Here is a 19,736-nt window from a genome sequence, read left to right as displayed (position 1 = left end):
GGTTATTAAGGGTCTTAGGGTTATAAAGGGTCTTGAAAGTCTTAAGGGTCGAATGAGTCTTAGGGAGTCTGAACATGTTCAAGGGTCTCATGGGTCTTAGAGGTCTAAATGTTATTGGGGTTCTTAAGGTTATAAACGGTCTTAAGGATTCTTAAGGGGTCTAAAAGGTGTAAGGGCTCTAAAGGTCTACATGTTTAAAAGGTATGTTCCAATAGTCCGTAATTAATAGAGGCAATTCATAGACATACTCAAGGTCCAATAATAAGATGTACTTACGGCCCAACTCATGTTCAAACAGTACGTAATTAAAAGACATACTCGCAGGGGTCGACCAAGATTTCACCTCGACGAAGGTACACCGTCCACCCTTGTTTTCAGTTTTATATACAGTATATACATAGATATCAAGTGAATCGGTTGAAAATTGAAGATTTATGTGACCTCGACTTTTTTTTACCTCAAAAACAATAACCTTTGAGCTTGTCACTGCCTCAAGCAGGTGGTGAAGTTTCGTGAATATCGGAGTAAAAATGTGATCTGTAGGTGATTGACATACATGCGGACAAAAAAAAACAGACAGACAAATAGAATAACAGAACTTGCGAAACTTTGTTTTCATAAGTAACAAAGAAAAAAAACAGACCATCATGGTCTGTTTAGGAAGGTGAGCTATTTGAGCAAATATTCAAGGAAGGTGAGCTTTAGGAAGGTGAGCAAATATTCAACTATTTTTTGAAATACCAACTTCTGTCCTGGAAGTCCTTGGTGTCCTTGTGTTTTATACTTCTCCCTCCACCCCCCCCCCCCCCCCTTCCCACGCCTCCTCCCCCCAAGCCCTCTCCCTTCCACACATCTCCCTGCTCTCAAATGTTGTGTTTGTGTGCTTCCCCTTCTCTCCCCATCTTGTTTTCCGCTCCCTCTTTTTATATATTTTGTTTATCTGGTTGATTTGTTTGTGAAGTAAATGTTAGCTCTTTCACGATCCTCGATTCAGTATACAAAAAATAATAATAATAATAAAAAAAGCAAAGGGTCATGGGAAATTAGACCATACCTTACTCAGATGTGTATCATGTCCCCCCGATATGTTGCCTGCTGAAACACCCCCAGGACCCCACTCTCCATTGAGTTCCCTCAAGGTATCCGGACACAAAACTAACAACACCATCTGCAGGGGCCAGACAGCTGCACGGCGCTTGGGTGACTCAGCAAAAGCATCCACTGCATCGAACACACGCTGAGCTACATCTGGTGGGAGGCAATACGACCGGAAGTTTAGAGTAGAGAAAAATTAAAACCAAACCAAGTAGTTCAGGCAGTATGCAAATTCTTGACTCACTATGCATCCGTATTCTAAGCTTTCATATGAAGTATCCATATTATATGCATTTGAAGGAGGTGGGTTTGGGGTGGATTAACGGGGGCAGAAAAGATCAAGGTTTTGGATGGGGGAAGATAAGAGATGAAAAAAGGCGATGAACGAGTGAAGGTGAGCAGAGAGTCTTGATTTTGACAGGTTCACCAAAGAGGGTTGCTGGCAGATCTTGTGTGTCCTGCAGGAATATTTGGGGGAAAAAGCACAGACATAGCAGGGAGAGCTAGGCCGGAGAGGAGTTGGTAGAAGACAGAAAGACCACCAAACTGCCTGCGGTGAGAGAGAGAAAGGCCCTCAGAATCAGTTTCGTCACGGGAGATTCCAATGATTCTAAAGGCTTTGGTTGCTACAGCGTGAAGCCAAGCTAGGTGTGAGGCAGGAGCACCGGCCCATAGGGGAGAACAGTATTCCATCAAGCTGCGGATGAAAGCTTTGTAGGTTGTGAGAAGCTCATTAGTACCAAGGAAGGACTTCGCACGACGGAGCATGCCCAGACGGCGACAGACTTTGAAGGCCAGTTTGTAAATGTAGTTTTCCCAGGAAAGATCATGGCAGATTGTGAGACCCAAAAGCTTGAGTGACAGAATTTCTTCAAGAGGATTGTTGAGAAAGTTGATGGGAGAGTTTTCCAAGACGGTCTTTCCGGAGAGACGAAGTGAGAGTGTGAGATTTGTCAGGATTGAAAGACATGTCCCACTTGATTGACCAGTTTGTGATTTTGTCCAGATCTGCAGAGAGTGAAGAGGCTGCTGCCTGCCGATCTGAGGGTTGAGATATGGAGCGGCAGAGAGTGGAGTCATCAGCAAAGAGACAGAGAGGATTTTCCAGAGAGACAGTAAGAGGAGATGAGAGAATTCCATTTAGAGCCACATGTTGACTTTGACAGGAGAGGAATTCCAGGAGCCATGTGTGGAGATTTCCATGGATACCATGGAAGGAGAGTTTGGTGAGCAGTGCGTGGTGCCAGACCGTATCGAAGGCACGAGATATGTCAAGGGAGATGACTGATTTCTTGTCTGGCATTGAGGACCTCCATCCATTATTGAGACAGCAAAAGCAGCATGTCCAGAGTAGAATGACCTGGTCTAAATCCAAATTGATGATCCGAGATAAAGCCATTGGAGAAGAGGAAGGATTTGATATCGGAATCGATGATGGATTCCATGACCTTGCTGATTATTGGGAGCAGGCTGATTGGTCTGTAGTTGCAATGATCTGTTTTTGCATCTTTCTCGTGTAAAGCGGTAATGTTTGCTGATTCCCAAGCAGATGGAAGATGACCTTGAGCAAAAGAGAGGGTGAAGAGAACAGAGAGAGGCTTAGATAGAGCAGAGCAGGATTTTAGGATCCGTGGGCTGATGCCATCTGGTCCAGTTGTAGAATCAGAGTCGAGGTTTGACAGAAACTTCTCCACCTTGTCAGGAGAGAAGAACACAGAGTCCAGGGGCAGCTGGGTACGACTGGGTACGGTGGGTACAGAGAGGGATGGGGTTGGGACACAAGATTTTGAAGCAAACACAGAGTTGAGGCATTCAGCCTTTTCACGGGTAGTATCAGCTGTGTAGCCATTTGAGGTAAGGGAGGGAATGGAGGGTGACATGAATGGCTTTAAGATGGCAGGACTGTGTCAATCGGACAAGTGTAGGTTCTGCAAGGTATAAACAGAAAGCACGAGTCACCTCCTATCAGGATGTAAAAAACTCATTTCAGAACGGCTGTACACCCAAAGGCACAACAATGCATGAAGAGTAATCCACTGGTGCATCTGCAGAAATTTTTATAACCCAGTCCCACAATCCATCAAGGAAACATGAACCAAAAGCAATCATTGAAATCAAGGACATAATGCTCATATATGGCATGATGATTCTATACAGCATGAACATAGAAAACAAAGCATTGGGACTGGACATAGTACTTAAAGACCTAAAGGAAAATAAGGCATTGCTAGTTGGGGTTTTGGTACCCAGAGAGTTTGGTATAAATAACGCAGAAATCAAGAAAATGACCAAATACCAAGACCTCAAGAATGAAGTGAAAAGATCCTGGAAGATGAAGAGTGCCAACATTGTACCTGTGATAATTGGAGCAACAGGAATGATAAAGAAGAACCTCACAAAGTCTGACAAACCATCCCTGGGAACATCACCACAAACGAACTACATTTGGAGGCCGTACGGGGCTCATTGAAGATCCTGAAAAGAGCCTTTGGAACAAAACTCTGACAACACAACTTCACAACTTAGCCCATGAATCGCAATCCTTCACCGAATAGGGGGTGGATATTTCGATTCATGGGAAGACTCGATTGCCCCTTCTAAACCCCAAAATTATGGAGATAACCATCAACGACACACACACACACACACACACACACACACACACACACACACACACACACACACACACACACACACACACACACACACACACACACACACACACACACACACACACATCATTGAAGGATAAGCATGATAGCCAGGATTTAAATGGTGTTTGTTCAAAAGTCATTCACCCAAATATTCAACTGGTTCTGATTTCATTACTTTGTTTGTTTTTGTTTGGAATTTCCATCATATTTAGAAAAGAACATTAAAACGACTTCCAGGTTAATATTGAAGTGTTTGCCATTTAAAGAGCAAAATCCTGGTTCATTTGTAGTTTACATACAAGTGTTCATGTCGTGCACAACTTGTGACTTGTAAATCGCTGACAAATCGCTTCCTAAAGGGTCATCTGAGTATTAGGGATGGATTGGGGTTAGGGGTCAGTTTAGTGCTTATTCATCATTATCAGGCCTCATGTGCTCGCCTCGCTTCCTCCCTCGCTTTCGATCCCCATTTACGCTCGTCCCCTCCTCCTTCCCTTCAAACCGTTTGTTCAAACAATTCAAATGTCCTTTGTATTCATGATTGTACTCAAACCTAAATGTCCCTTATATCATCGAATATTCCTTTTTGTTAATCCTTTTGAGTTCTATCTAGTCTGGGTCCTTCCTCCCCATCTCGATCTCAATATAATTTCGCTGCTCACCTTCCTCCCTGCGTAACGCTTTCCCTTACAGCCGAATAAATCCAGCAAAAAAAGAAAGATTTACACAAAAAATAAATAAATTCCCTCTACGCTCCTTTCCCTCTAATCGAATTCCTCATCAGAAAAAGTAAATAAACTCCCTCATGCAATACCCCTTCCTCCTAAATCCTGAAAAGAAACGTCTTCACCCTCCCCACAGCTCCAAGTTATTGATTCCCTCTTTCATTCCTTATGTGTACACTGCTTGTCTGGTATAACAAGGAATGTTCTATCGTTTTCCTCCAAATCTGTTTTTCCGGTTCCCCTCTCCCCTCCTGTGCCTCTCTCTCCGTCCTGCTGTCACGCAATCCCTTCATGCTTGATCCAAAGACCATGATCTTCCACATTATTGAAAAAAAAAATAGTGCTGTTTATCATTGGCCTTTACTCGTCTGCCTTTCCACATCCTGGTCACAATGCTTGTGCAACTTGGACTACAAAAGCACAGCCCAGGCTGTTACAAGTGCTGTTACCCACCCCTACTATCCCTTCCATACAGCTGCACTGCCCCTCACCACTGCTGTCACATGCTCCCATCATAACCATTCACCAAAACATCAGTCTCCCACACCCTCCACCTCTTCTCCCTAATACTCAAACCCCACTCCCCCAGTCTCTGCAGATTACTCCATGAATCTCTAACATCAGAGAATTTCAAACTAACTTCTCAGATCTCACCAGCCAGGTAGCTTGTGCATCTCCTGGCATCATTTGCATGACAAACCTCTCTCCCAAAAGATGTTCCTGACTCATTTGTCTCACTCCTTGGTGACTCCCTCCCACACTTTAATCGACCCAGTTTTCGTTATCGTGATGGTGTTACTGTCTATGTTCGTTACTCACTTCCCCATTATCCCTGCTCCTCACCAACCACACGTCGTACTTCTAGCGTTGTCTCTCTCTCTCCATAACTACCTCCAGTTTCTGTGTATGGGGTCCATACCTATGGTCCATACCCATACCATACCTGAGTCCATACCTGAGTCCATACCCCTACCTGAGAGTCCATTTCTTCAAAGAACGTTTCTCTGCTGTCCTTCCCATCCCTATCTCCAACGTATCGAGGTACCTATCCATTTCCAATTTTAACTTGGCTACTGTTTCCGCTGCCACTCCCTTTCCAGGTAAACCCATGCTGACTACCTTTTATTAGTTTGAACTTATTCGAATGGTTGGAACTCATCTGGTCCCTAATTAAAATCAACACCTTCACCACAACTGAATGGCTACCTATCCATTTCCAATTTAAACTTGGCTACTGTTTCCGCTGCCTGTATTGTCCTGATGTTGTATATATGTTGTATATGTATATCCCTGGTGTTGGGCTAGCGGCTAGGGTGCCGGCTTAGGATCCTATGTTCCTGGGTTCGAATGGTTGGAACTCATCTGGTCCCTAATTAAAATCAACACCTTCACCACAACTGAATGGCTACCTATCCATTTCCAATTTAAACTTGGCTACTGTTTCCGCTGCCTGTATTGTCCTGATGTTGTATATATGTTGTATATGTATATCCCTGGTGTTGGGCTAGCGGCTAGGGTGCCGGCTTAGGATCCTAGGTTCGAATGGTTGGAACTCATCTGGTCCCTAATTAAAATCAACACCTTCACCACAACTGAATGGCTACCTATCCATTTCCAATTTAAACTTGGCTACTGTTTCCGCTGCCTGTATTGTCCTGATGTTGTATATATGTTGTATATGTATATCCCTGGTGTTGGGCTAGCGGCTAGGGTGCCGGCTTAGGATCCTAGGTTCCTGGGTGTCGGTCGGTCGATCTCGGTCGATCGCCGAATTAATGCCAGGGGGGTTGACTCAGCCTGTCATCCTTCCGAGGTCGGCTAATTGAGTACCAGTTCACTGGTAATTCCCTGTTTGTCGTTGAAGGCGTCAAAAAGGGTTGGCGTCAGGAAGGGCATCCGGCCGTAAAACATTGCTTCAAAAAGGGGACCAAAAAAACAACAACTACCACGGTCCCCAAAAAGGCCAACCCCCGCTTTGCGGGGAAAAATGGCCTCTAAACGGTGGTTTTTTACTGTTTCCGCTGCCACTCGCTTTCCAGGGACACGATTGCTTCCCCCCATCCTGTCCCACCTCCACCCCGTCACCCCCTACCCCCCCCCACCCCCCCCCCCCCCCCCGTATATATTACCACCCCCAGATCTTTCTCCTGTGTGACACACTGCAAGATTTCCTCTTGCATCATGTAATCTCTATTTTCATAATTCTTACCCATTCCCAGCACCTTACACTTGTTAAGGTTAAATTGCATCTGCCAATCTTTTACCCAATCAATTAAAGTATCAATACCTTCCTGAATCTGGTCACCACCCTCTCTGTTATCTACCTTACATCCAAGCTTCGTGTCATCTGCAAATTTAGAAACCAGACTCTTGACTCCACAATCCAAAGCATTGATGTAAATTGGGAATAATAATGGTCCTTTTACTGATCCCTGGAATACTCCACTACTTACATCCTCCCAGGAAGACACCCTCCTACTCACAGCCATTCTTTGCTTCCTATCACGAAACCAGTTTCCAATCCAGTTAGCTACCTGATGAGCCAGTCCACAAGCCCTCACCTTGGCTAACAACGTCCCATGTGGTTGTAACGAACTCAAGCAGACTCCATCGTGCCGGAAGCGGAAAGCGCGTTTATTGACGCGGTGATGATTCACTCGTGTCTGACGAATAAGCGCGTCCGATAAACCACAACAACAATGCAAATACAAGTCAGAATAATACGTTACATCCTCCTTTCTTTCAAGGAAGCCACTTTAAAGGAAACCAGCAAAGCAAATAACTCTATAAAGTAAAACTTACAATGAATTAATTAACAAACAGCATCACATTCAGATCACGTGAATCAATTGATTTAAATTTAAAGATCCAGACGTCTGGGAGGGTTAACCGCTCTGCCGCTCCTTGTGATGAACTTGGTATTTCTGGGAGATGCAGTGGCTCGAGGCGATGACACTGTTGGGAGACTTTGGGATTCAGATGCTTGCTCACTTGGACTTGGGGACTTGCAGCAGTTCCCCACTGGGGTGTCCTGTTGAGTGGTGGGATCAGGGAAGTCCCTCATGTCCTGGGAAGAGTAAAAGCGAGAGAGAGGCTGACTTCCCACCGGGCCAACATGGGCTGAATGAGGCACTCTGCGGAGATGGAGCCTGTTACGCCGGTACACATTGTTTGGGGTCCTCAGCAAATATGACCGGGGGCTGTTGTGGCGCGCCTCAACTACAGCCGGAATCCAATGCCTGGCCTCTGGGTTTGGCAACATCCTAACACTGTCGCCCGGCTGGAGCGGTGGCAAATCTGACATAGATGGCTTGTCATGATAGTATTTTTGTTTCTCCTTCTGTGTGTCAAGGCGTGATCTCACAAGGTGATGGTCATACCGCGCAGGCATGAGAAGAGTGCGGTTGCAAGGCAGTGTGTTTCTGGGGCGTCTTCCCATTAGGAGCTGAGCCGGGGACAAGTTTATTCCTTCAAGTGGAGTGGTGCGGTAGTCTAGCAGGGCTAAGTACTTATCTGCTGACTTCTTCCAGAGCCTTTTCACTGTCTGGATCGCTCTTTCTGCCTCTCCATTGGCACGTTGGTGCTTGGGGGACACAATGTCGTGAGTTATGCCATATTCTTTGCAAAACTGAGAAAATTCCTCTGACGTGTACTGACTTCCGGAATCGCTTCACAGCTTCTCTGGAATACCATGTCGACAAAACTGCTGCTTGAGAGCTTCGATTACAGAGCGAGCTGTAATGTCCTTGAGGCAATCCACCTCCACAAACTTGGAGTAATAATCGACCGTGAGCAAATACTGCTTTGATTCGAAGTCAAAAACGTCGCTTCCAACTTCGATGAATGGAAGATCAGGCGTGTAAGTCGGCAAGAGAGGCTCCCGTTGCTGAGCGCTTTGATACTCTGCACACTTGCAACAATTCCGTACAGTTTCTTCGATGTCAGAGTTCATTGAGGGCCAATACATGACCTCGCGAGCACGCTGCTTACACTTGTTCACTCCGAGGTGCGATTCATGAATCAAGCTCAGCATTCTGGGTCTGAGGCTTGGCGGGATGACAAGGCGCATGCCTTTGTAGACAACACTGTGAGACTGCCAATTGCGTTCTGGAGTCAAAGTACGGACGGACCTGTGCTGGGACTTCCTTTCGGGAGTCAGGCCATCCACTTGCAATGACACCGCAGAGAAGGCTCATTTGACTCAGAGTAGCTTCCTGGATTTCGAGGTATTTCCCACTCGTGATCGCAAGGAACTGGAACATGTTCACAGGCTCAAGGTCTTTCCCAGCTTCTGAGTCGGTGTCCGGTAGAGGTGCACGGGACAATGTGTCGGGGAGCACCATCTCAGAACCACGGCAGTAGTTAACCTCCAAGTCATACCGTTGAAGCTTGAGCAACATACGCTGTAAACGCATGGGAGAAGATAGGAGAGGCTTCTTGAAGATTTCCTCAAGGGGTTTATGGTCATTATATACCACTACTGATTTTCCAAAGATATAGTAGTGAAATGCTTCTGTTGCATGGACGATTGAGAGCATTTCCTTCTCAATCATAGCGTAGCGACACTCAGTATCGGTCATACTGCGTGATGTGAACGCTATAGGGTTGCCATTCTGGAGCAAACAGGCTCCTACAGCGTTTTGGCTGGCATCGGCTTGTATTTCAACTGGCTGACTTACATCGTAGTACTGAAGGACCGGGGCCGAAATACATGCTTGCTTCAGCTTCTTGAAGGACAGCTCCTGAGCTGACTGCCAGGAGAACTCCACGTCCGCCTTGCAGAGATCACGGAGAGGCTTGCTTGTGTCACTTAGGTTGGGAATAAACTTCCCTAAATACTGAACGAATCCAAGGAAACGCTTGACGCCTTGTTTGTCTGTTGGACGTGGCATTTTCTCAACTGCCTTCGTCTTGAATGGATCTGGTAGCACTCCTTCTGCAGTAAGCAGGTGGCCTACATAAGGGACTGAGGTTTGCCGGATGAGGCATTTTCGGAAGTTTAGTTGCAGGTTATAACTTGTAGCTCGTTGCATAACTCGCTTCAGTACACAGTCGTGGTGGGTGATGTCACGACCAGCAACTAAAATGTCATCCATTACCGCTGTTGCCCATTCTATCCCTTCTAGCATCTGGTCCATGATTCGCTGGAATATCTCCGGCGAGCACCTCAATCCATAAGGGAGACGCAGCCAGCGGTATCTCCCTACAGGTGTATTGAACGTGGTCAAGAATGAAGAAGGCTCGTCAAGGCGAATTTGCATGAACCCACTGCGGGCGTCAAGCACAGAAAATACTTTGGCTCCAGGGATTTGAGCTAAAACTTCCTGAACAGTTCTCATTGGGTAGTGCTCACGTTTTGTGCACTTGTTTAAGTCTTTGGGGTCTATACAGATGCGGACTTTGCCGTTGCGAAGAGCTACTACCATGGAACTCACCCACTCAGTCGGTCGTTCTACCTTCGCGATGTGACCTTCGGTGACCATCTCTTGTAGCTTGTCAACTATTTGCTCTCTCAATGCTGCAGGCTGTCTGCGAGAAGCGTGAACTACTCCCTGTGACCCTTCTACAAGCTTGATCCGATAAGTCCCGGGAAGAGTTCCAGTTGTCTTGGCAACTTCTGGAAACTCAGAGATTACTGCTTCCTGAGACACATTGACTAGAGGCTGAACAAGAGACAACTTATCGAGCTTGACAATGAGGCCTAGGGCTTCCGAGGTAGCGCCTGACATTACATTCTCCTGATCGAGGTCAATGACCTCAAAACTGGCTCTAACGGTCTTGTTTTTGTGAGAGAGAGGGAGTGTCACGGTACCGACAGGATGGATAGTATGGTTCGAGTATGTTTTAAGAACTTTATGCGACGATTGTAGATCGCCTGCGAGGTGCTGGACTAACTGGTAGTCGTTGAGTGTTAGTGTGTTGCACCTTGCACCCGTGTCAATCCGGAACCGAGTCGGCTGACCCAGCAACGTGACGGTCTGTGCCCACTTGTCATGAGTAGCCGTATTGATGCTTGGTTGTAGAGCGGAGATCCTTAAAATTTCAGATTCCTTGACGAGTTCTTGAGGAAGATCTACATGATCTAGACTGGTCTCCTCATCAAGGGACTTTAGGTCGCGCAGTCTCTTCCGACACGCCGCAAACCAGTGACCAGGCTTCTTGCAGTAGGAGCAGCTAGAATTAATTGCTGGACACTTGGCTTGCCTGTGCACTGACTGGCCACATTTCCTGCAGGGACCGTCATTCCGAAACCGATTCTCAGCTTTGAACAGCTCGGTGGCTTGTGTATGCCTATCAGGCTTGCTCTTACAACGTTGAGTCTGGTGCTGAGTTCGTTCGTTTTCAGATCTGAGGGCTGAGATGAGAGCATCTTCATCTCGGACTATTCTCATATGTTTCTGCGAGAGCTCTAGCTGTTGGCCAATTTCTATAGCTTTAGCTAGTGAGAGCTCCTCACCCCTATCGAGTAATTTCTCTTGGACCCTCTTATCATGGCTGCCATCAATGATGCAATCGACGATTATGTCGTCTGGGTCTTGGTAATCGCAATCCATGAGAATTATCCTCAGATCTTTTATGAAATGATCAAAAGACTCACCACTCCGCTGGCGCCTTTGTTTCAGTCGGTGTCTGGCAACTCTTTTGTTCTTTCTGGGTTGCACATAGTTCTGGAATTTGTTCAGCACTTCCTGCGGGTCGTCTTTCTCTCCTTCCTCCCAAGATAGAGTTTGGTAGATTTGACGACCTTGTTCGCCGATCCACGTTCCGAGCCATCCTGCTTGACGAGGCTTCGTTATGTCTGCGAGCGGCCCTGACAAGACAAAACTGACGTGATTTCTGAACCGGCAAAACTCCTGGTAGAGATCCAGACTCTCCCAGTCGATCGAGGGATGATCAAAGTTCGGAGATGCCATATTTATGGAGACGAATGGCGGCTTATGGCGTGAATATCAACGAACTTCTGACACCATGTAACGAACTCAAGCAGACTCCATCGTGCCGGAAGCGGAAAGCGCGTTTATTGACGCGGTGATGATTCACTCGTGTCTGACGAATAAGCGCGTCCGATAAACCACAACAACAATGCAAATACAAGTCAGAATAATACGTTACAGTGGTACCTCATGAAATGCCTTCTTAAAGTCTAGATACACTACATCCACTCCAATTCCCTCATCCACCCAATCAGAAACTACTTCAAGTAACTCCAATAGATTTGTTAGAGAAGACCTACCTTTGGTAAACCCATGCTGACTGCCTTTTATTAGTTTGACTTATTCGAATGGTTGGAACTCATCTGGTCCATAATTAACATCAACACCTTCCCCACAACTGAAGTTAAACCAACAGGTCTATAGTTCCCCAATTCTTCTCTGGATAATTTCTAAAATAATGGTATTACATTTACTACTCTCCAATCCTCAGGTACCTGTCCTGACTCAAATAAACTATTAAATATATCCGTTAACATCTCGCTTATCAACTCTGCTCCATCCCTCAATACCCTCATGTGCATGTTATCTGCCCCGGAGCTTTATCTACTCTACTCTAAACTTGCTGAGCTGTTTATTTACTTCCTCCACTCCGACCTGGATCTCCTCTAAAAGCAGTTTCCTCACCGACTTGATAGATGCGCTCAGCTATTGGTAAATCCTCTGACTGTTGTTGTGTAAATGTTGAACCAAAATACCTGTCGCTTTCACTCTCGCTTTCCTCACTCACTCTTCCTGTGCTATTCCTCAATGGGTCCACATTAGGTGGGCCTAATGTGGGCCCTGACGAATGGCACCCAGGGTTAGCCAGGGCCCACATTAGGCCAAAATTATTGACGCCCTCAACTCAATATTTTATAGCGCAGTCTTTGGACAAAATAACTGCAGTCAAGCGCTTCCTATAGCCATGAATGAGCTTCCTACACGTCTCTACTGGCAGTTTGACCGACTCTTCTTGTGCAAACTGCTCCAGTTCTCCCAGATTTGAAGGGTGCCTTCTCCCAACTGCTGTTTTCAGATCTCTCCACAGATGTTCAATGGGATTTAGATCTGGAATCATTACTGGCCACTTCAGAACAATCCAGCGTTTTATCTTGAACCATTCCGAGGTGCTTTTTGAAGTGTGTTTGGGGTCATTGTCCTGCTGCAAGACCCATGACCTTCGACGGAGACCCAGCTTTCTGACACTGGGTTGAACATTGCGCTCCAAAATGCCTTGGTAATCTCCTGATTTCATGATGCCATGCACACATTCAAGGCACCCAGTGCCAGAGGCAGCACAGCAACCCCAAACCATCACTGAACCTCCTCCATGTTTGACTGTAGGGAAGGTGTTCTTTTCTTTGAAGGCTTCATTTTGTTTTCTGTAAACATAGAGATGATGTGCTTTAGCAAAAAGCTCTAATTTGGTCTCATCTGTCCACAGGACATTCTCCCAGAAGGATTTTGGCTTGTTCAGGTGCGTTTTGGCACACTCCAGTCAGGCTTTCTTATGTTTCTCTCTCAGCAGTGGGGTCCTCCTGGGTCTCCTACCATACTGATAGAATCCCCCCCCTTTCATTGAGTTGGTGACGGCTGGTGCGAGCTTAAACTGTCGTACCTTGTGTTTGAAGGTCAGCCTGAATTTGGTTGGCTGTTGATCAAGGTGCTTGCTCCACCATTCAAGCAATCCTTCGCTGCAATCTTCGATCAGGTTTTCTCTTGCGGCCATGTCCAGGGAGGTTGGCTACAGTGTCATGGGCCTTAAACTTCCTGATAACATTGCGTACGGTAGACACAGGAACATCAAGGTCTCTGGAGATGGACTTGTAGCCTTGAGATTGTCCATGCTTCGCTACAATCTTGTGTCTGACCTCCTCAGACAATTCTCTGGTTTTCTCTCTTTTCTCCATGCTCATTGTGGAACATACAGTGACACAAAACAGCAGAATGACTCCTTTTCTCCATTCAAACTGGTTTAATGAGTGATTTTTATATTGCAGGCACCTGCAACTCACCACAGGGGAGTTCAATTCCAAAGTAAAGGATAATCACCTGCTTGAAATCTAATTATTTCTAACAACTTCTAAAAGGTGCCAATAATATTGTCCGGGCCATTTTAGGATTTCTGTGTGGAAAAAGCTAAGATTTAGTAATTGTTTCAGCTGTTTTTTGCCTTGTTCCACTGAAAACCAAAGAAATACATGTGTGTACTGGGATTGACTTTGGCAGCGATTCCGCGATATTCTCGCATAAAGTTTGAAAATATCGCATACAATTTTGGCCAGAGCGATTTAAAAAATCGCATATAGCGTGTCAGTTGTCGCGGTATAGTTTTCAGGCGAAACAGTTTCAAATCGTGTACTTACTACTGCTTTTGTCAGGTCTAGGAAGTTGTCAAAGACGAAGCTATTCTAAACTGTAAACAGACCGTAGCCATTTTAATTTCGCTTTCACGCTTTACGGTAGCTGTGACAATGTTTTGCGGCATTAAACGACGGCTTTTCGGCAACCACGTGTTCGCTATCTGCAGTAGTTTCTGGATTACGCTTTTTTCCGAAAATGCCGCCGAAAAAGAGACCTCCGCAACCACAGCCTGATGGGCAAAGTATAAAACGATTCTTTATAGGTACCAGCAGTAGTTCTAACACTGAGGTCAACCAGGATGATCCAGCAAGTGACCGTGTGCAGGGCGAAAGCGGGACAGTGGCCAGGGCCGCCACAGTACAGACAGCTACTTCCGGCAAAACTTTAATAACGTTTCAAGACAGCTGGGTCCTTAAATTCGGGGACTGGCTGAAATATGATGCCGATCAGAACAAAATGTATTGTTCACTGTGCAGATCGGAGAAGTTAGTCAACAGTCTAAGTCAAGGTACAAATAATTTTAAAACAACTACAATAACCCGACATATCATATATTGTCATCTGATCACCAACGCGTGATGATGATGATGATGATGATGATGATGATGATGATGATGATGATGATTATGATGCTGCTGATGTGCTGTCTAAGGTTAAGAACATTGTTTCTTGTCTTATGATAACAATCTATCTTCAGGGAGGCGGACATTGTCATGTGATCAACAACATGACTTTTGATGTTTTCAATCAGTATTATTAAATGTGATCAAATGTGCTAATTCATGGCAACTTATGTGTTAAACTTATCTGTGGCATGGTTAATCATTTACGCAATAAAAGCCACAGGGAGTGAGATAGTCGATTTGAATACAGAAAGAAACACACAAGTCTTTGTTTTCTTGACCATATTTATTTTTAATTAATAATTAATACCCCGAGAATAATGAGATTTGACTAGCGCGAGTAAAATTTTATCTCAAAACAATTTTGTATAATCCCATCGTGTTTGGAAAAAAATCTCATTGTTTCGTACACAGGGAGATTTTCTCCCATTGCTAAAATCCTCCAGGATAATCCCTGTGTGTATGCCAAAAGAGTTTTAAATTTCAACAATTTTCTGGAAGAAATGGTGCTTATTTGAAAAAAGTGCAAGGGTGCCAATATTTTTGGCCACGACATTTATAGATATATATATATATACGTATATGTATGTATATATATATATATATATATATATATATATATATATATATATATATATATATATATATATATAATCGTTAGATTAAATAAGACGCGGACGTAGCTTCAGGACGTCGATCTTTAATTGTCGACCAAGCTTTCGACCAACAAAGGTCTTCTTCTGAGTCATGAAGCTTTGTTGGTGACTGAATGACTGAATGACTCAGAAGACCTTTGTTGGTCGAAAGCTTGGTCGACAATTAAAGATCGACGTCCTGAAGCTACGTCCGCGTCTTATTTAATCTAACGATTATATATTCAATACAAATGAGACGCCCTGCTCGTACTTTGGAGTTTCTACTATTTCTTACAGTTATATATATATATATATATATATATATATATATATATATATATATATATATATATATATATATATATATATATATATATATATATATATAAATAAAGGAGGAGTGTCTGTGTGTGTGTGCCTGTCTGGATGTCCGCTTATAACCCAAGAACTACACATCGGAGAAACGTTTTAGACACAGATTCGGAATCAGCATAAAATTCCGGTGGTTATAGGCTACTTTTTATTTTAATATCAATGGTTTAAAAAACCGGGCCAGCTGCAATTCCATGGTGTAGTTTGTGGCGGCGCTATTGCCCCTTTCCGATCCCATGATGCATTGCGGTTCCGATTCGCGATAAGGTCTATGCTCTATCACCGACACTTTTCCACCTTTTCCATACCTTTTAATCAGATTTAACTTATCGTCCATCGTAACCACATTACGCTTGGAAACACGAGCATTATCCTTCTTCGGAACCATGGCTAACACAGACACAGTAAAGGAATACTGTACGTCGCCTCTGTTTTGAATGAGAATCAGCAGTTGCGCGTACGTACAGTATACTGTATGTACATATTTATATTTTTTTTATGTGCTTTTTATTGTATTTTAAATTGTTTTTTAGCTTCTTTTATTGTTAATTTCTGTACTATTTTATTTATTTTAAATATATTTTCAAGGAAAACATGTTTTCACGTCCGTAGGAGTGACGTAAAGTCACACATAATGACGTTCGCTGCCCGGTCATGAAATAAATTATGATTCTCTTGACAAAGTGACATGAAGATCAGGCAGTAAACCTCCCAACTGAGTTTCTCAACAATCGTCAGCCTCAAGGACTCCCAACACACAGGTTGATTCTCAAGGTGGGAGCACCAATCATGCTTCGAAGGAATCTTGATCCACCAAAGCTGTGTAATGGAACACGATTGACAATCCAGCAAATGATGCCGCATGTCCTAGAGGCAACCATCCTCTCAGGACAATACAGAGGAGAGAAAGTATTCATTCCAAGGATACCACTTATTCCACCTGACCTGCCATTCTCTTCCAAGAGGATTCAGTTCCCCATCAGGCTATGTTTTGCTATGTCCATCAACAGGGCGCAGGGGCAATCAATGAAGGTTGTAGGCCTGAACTTCACAGAACAAGTGTTTGCCCATGGCCAGCTGTACGTGGGCTGCTCGAGGGTTGGAAAACCAAGCAATCTTTATGTCTTGGCACCACGTAAGAAAACCAGAAATGTTGTATACCCAGAGGTTTTGAGAAATTGAAAATTGAAAAAACGTCATGTAGGAAATGTACTGTGATATTGCTCTAAAATATACATGTTCTTTTCATCATATATTTGTATTATTCTTATTCAACCCGGGCGAAGCCGGGTACCTCAGCTAGTGTATATATATATATTGTTGCGGATATGGGATTTGCATCCATCCATATCCGCTTGTAAATATTCCCCTATTTCCTCAATACTTCCCAACTCTCCCCAATCCCCCCAATCCCCCATACCCTAGTCCCATTTTCTGTAAACAACACTCTGTAGACCCGACCTCCCCCTATTTCCCCCATTAAATGTCGCATCCAGGTTCACCGCATCTCATGTAAGACAACTATAGGACATCTTGCTAGTTATTCTTAGTCTATGTCAGTTAAGGATTCGTTTCCATTAATTCTGACCCTTCGTTGCACCAGAATGTGATTGTATGGCACCGTTAGGAAGTTTAGGACCTCCCAATACCTCCCCGCAGCTCTTCCTCACAGTTCAGCAACAACAACAGCAACAACAACAACAACAACAACAACGAGCGCAGGGAGTGCGCGTCCTCACTCCGGCTTGGTTGGTAGGGGTGGTGGGAGGGCACCAGGCCTTCCCAACGAGCCGCCATCGGACATGTGCTCGACGGGGTTACCAAACAGGGGCTCCCTGTCGGCTCCTCGTCAAGGGCGGAGCCCGGTAACCCCCGCACCCAATGGAAGCGGCGGACCGGCCCCAGTGGGGCGGAACCAACCAGCCGAGGGCGTGTCACTCCCCGCTGAGCATGCGCAGTGAGAGGGAGGTGACGTCAGATGCGCGCCGAGCGGAGAGAAAACAAGACGTCCCCTCCGAGCGCTGTGACACCTCCCTGCATCTTTGGACTGTGTTTATCCTGTCCCCGAGCCAAGGTGCACCTTGTGCCATCGACCTACCTGTCCCTTCCTGCCATCAATCCCTGTGTAAGTCTACCTTGTCCGTTTGTCCGTGGTCTGTCTGGGATAAGATAAGACTGTATTTAAGTGCCCATCTCTTCTGTGTCTTTACCTCACTCTGCCTTGTAATCTACCCCCTTTTCTCCACCACTGTAATTATACCCTCCTCCGGAGGTCTTGAGAACTGTACCCCTTGCGTCGTTTCATCTATCCCAGTCGTCGTGTCCTTTCCATCATTGATTTAGCATAGCGCGATTTGGCCAACGTCTGGGTGAATCGGGTGAGTGTAAGGGAAGAAACGGGGAGCAACTGTTCGGCCGCGGTTACCTCCGCTCGGTAAATAACATCCAATCCGCGGTCCGTAACAATATATATATATATATATATATATATATATATATATATATATATATATATATATATATATATATATATATATATATATATACAGTGAAACCTTGACTTACGAGTGCACCAACTTACGAGTTTTCCGAGATACGAGCCGTCGCTCGGTCGATTTTTTGCTTTGTGATGCGAGCCGAGATCTGAGTTACGAGCGAGCGAGCTTGGATATAAAACACGTAATCGTCGAAAAACATGAGCGAGGTGTGCGTGTTGTCGACTTGGCGAGGCAGTACGATTGTAGTACTTCTACGATATGTACGATTTTGAAGCAGAAGGAGTCGATAAAGGCTATAACGCCAGCCAAGGGCGTTAAGATTATTTCAAAGCTCCGGACCTCTGTCCATGAAGAGATGGAGAAGTTGTTGTTTGTGTGGTTGACAGAGAAGCAGCTCGCCGGAGATACCGTGACCGAGAGCATCATTTGTGAGAAGGCACGAGACATTTACGGGGATTTGGTGCAGCAGACGGCGGGAACATCAACGGACGAGGCATCGGAAGAGTCATTCAAAGCCAGTCGGGGATGGTTTGATAATTTTAAGAAGAGGACCGGCATTCACTCCGTCGTCAGGCATGGTGAGGCAGCAAGCTCGGATGTGAAGGCAGCTGAAGATTTTATTATAACTTTTGCCGAACTGATAGAAGCCGAAGGATACATCCCCCAGCAAATCTTCAACTGTGACGAGACAGGGCTCTTCTGGAAAAAGATGCCGAGGAGGACGTATATAACGGCAGAGGAGAAGAGCATGCCAGGCCACAACTTGTTCAGAGTGCCGGCGATAGCTCGCCTTCTCTTTGTGGAAGACACGGTGAGATCCTTAACATCCAACAACTAATGGGACGCAAACGGGGCACCCAGTTTAGCAGTACACACATTGATGAATCACCCTGCCTGTGAAACACCGACATGACAGGTTATAGCTGGGTCGGGATTCAAACCCAGGCTGGACAGTTTAGAGTCAAGTGTGCGTACCTCCAGTCCAGGCCATCCTGCCAACTTGTATGCTGCATACAGGTGAAATATAAAGCGCGAGATATTTTTATATATACTGTATATTTCAAAAAAAATTGGTGTGGTTTTTGGGGGGCTGGAACGGATTAATAGCATTTCAATTCATTTTAATGGGGAAATTTAATTTGAGAAACGAGCAAATTGAGTTACGAGCTCGGTCACAGAACGAATTAAACTCGTAAGTCAAGGTTTCACTATATATATATATATATACAGTCATCCCTCGCTATATCGCGGTTCACTTTTCACGGCTTCGGTACATCGCGGGTTTTTCTCGCTAGTATATGTAAAATTATATCGCGGATTTTTCGCTATATCGCGGGATTTTGCGGTATAAATGTATTTTAATACACTATTATTTTAAATATTTTTGTGGTAAAATAAGCATTTTCTAGCCTAAAAAATTAAAAAACGTAAAAAAATAAGAAAAATACAGTAATTAAAACATATTACAAGAAATAAAATACTGTACATAGTGTACAGTAGAAGGGTAGACAAAGAGACAAAGAGTCGTGCGTATGGAAAACGCAGATGCGGCAGCTTCCACTTGCGCTAGTTACCCACGTAATGGGTAACTGTAATGCTCTTTCTGGCTGTGCAGTACATTCATCATCGTCATCACCTTCATCGTCATCAGTACTGCACAGCTAATTCATCATCATCTTCATCACGCAAGTTGTAGTATTGAAGAGCCGGGGCTCTTGCTTGATACGGACGAAATGACGGGCAAGACACAAACTCGTCTGAGAAGATATTTATTCTCAAAACCAACTCGGGAACAC

The 19,736-nt window shown here is 44.7% G+C and overlaps 1 protein-coding gene across 1 annotated transcript in view; it reads right to left on the bottom strand.

Moving 5' to 3' along the window:
- Nucleotides 1–19,736, bottom strand: part of NF1 (neurofibromin 1) — a 157,358-nt gene that overhangs the window by 113,514 nt on the left and 24,108 nt on the right. Inside the window, exon 8 of the mRNA XM_068124291.2 lies at nt 1,055–1,248. Within this exon, the coding sequence (XP_067980392.2) occupies nt 1,055–1,248 (194 nt within the window). The remainder of the gene's footprint in view (nt 1–1,054; nt 1,249–19,736) is intronic.

This window comes from Myxine glutinosa, chromosome 8 (assembly GCF_964187855.1).
Source record: "Myxine glutinosa chromosome 8, kmMyxGlut1.1, whole genome shotgun sequence".
NCBI lineage: Eukaryota > Metazoa > Chordata > Myxini > Myxiniformes > Myxinidae > Myxine > Myxine glutinosa.
Note: the sequence above shows the minus strand (reverse complement) of the source record. Positions and strands in the feature narration are given on the sequence as shown.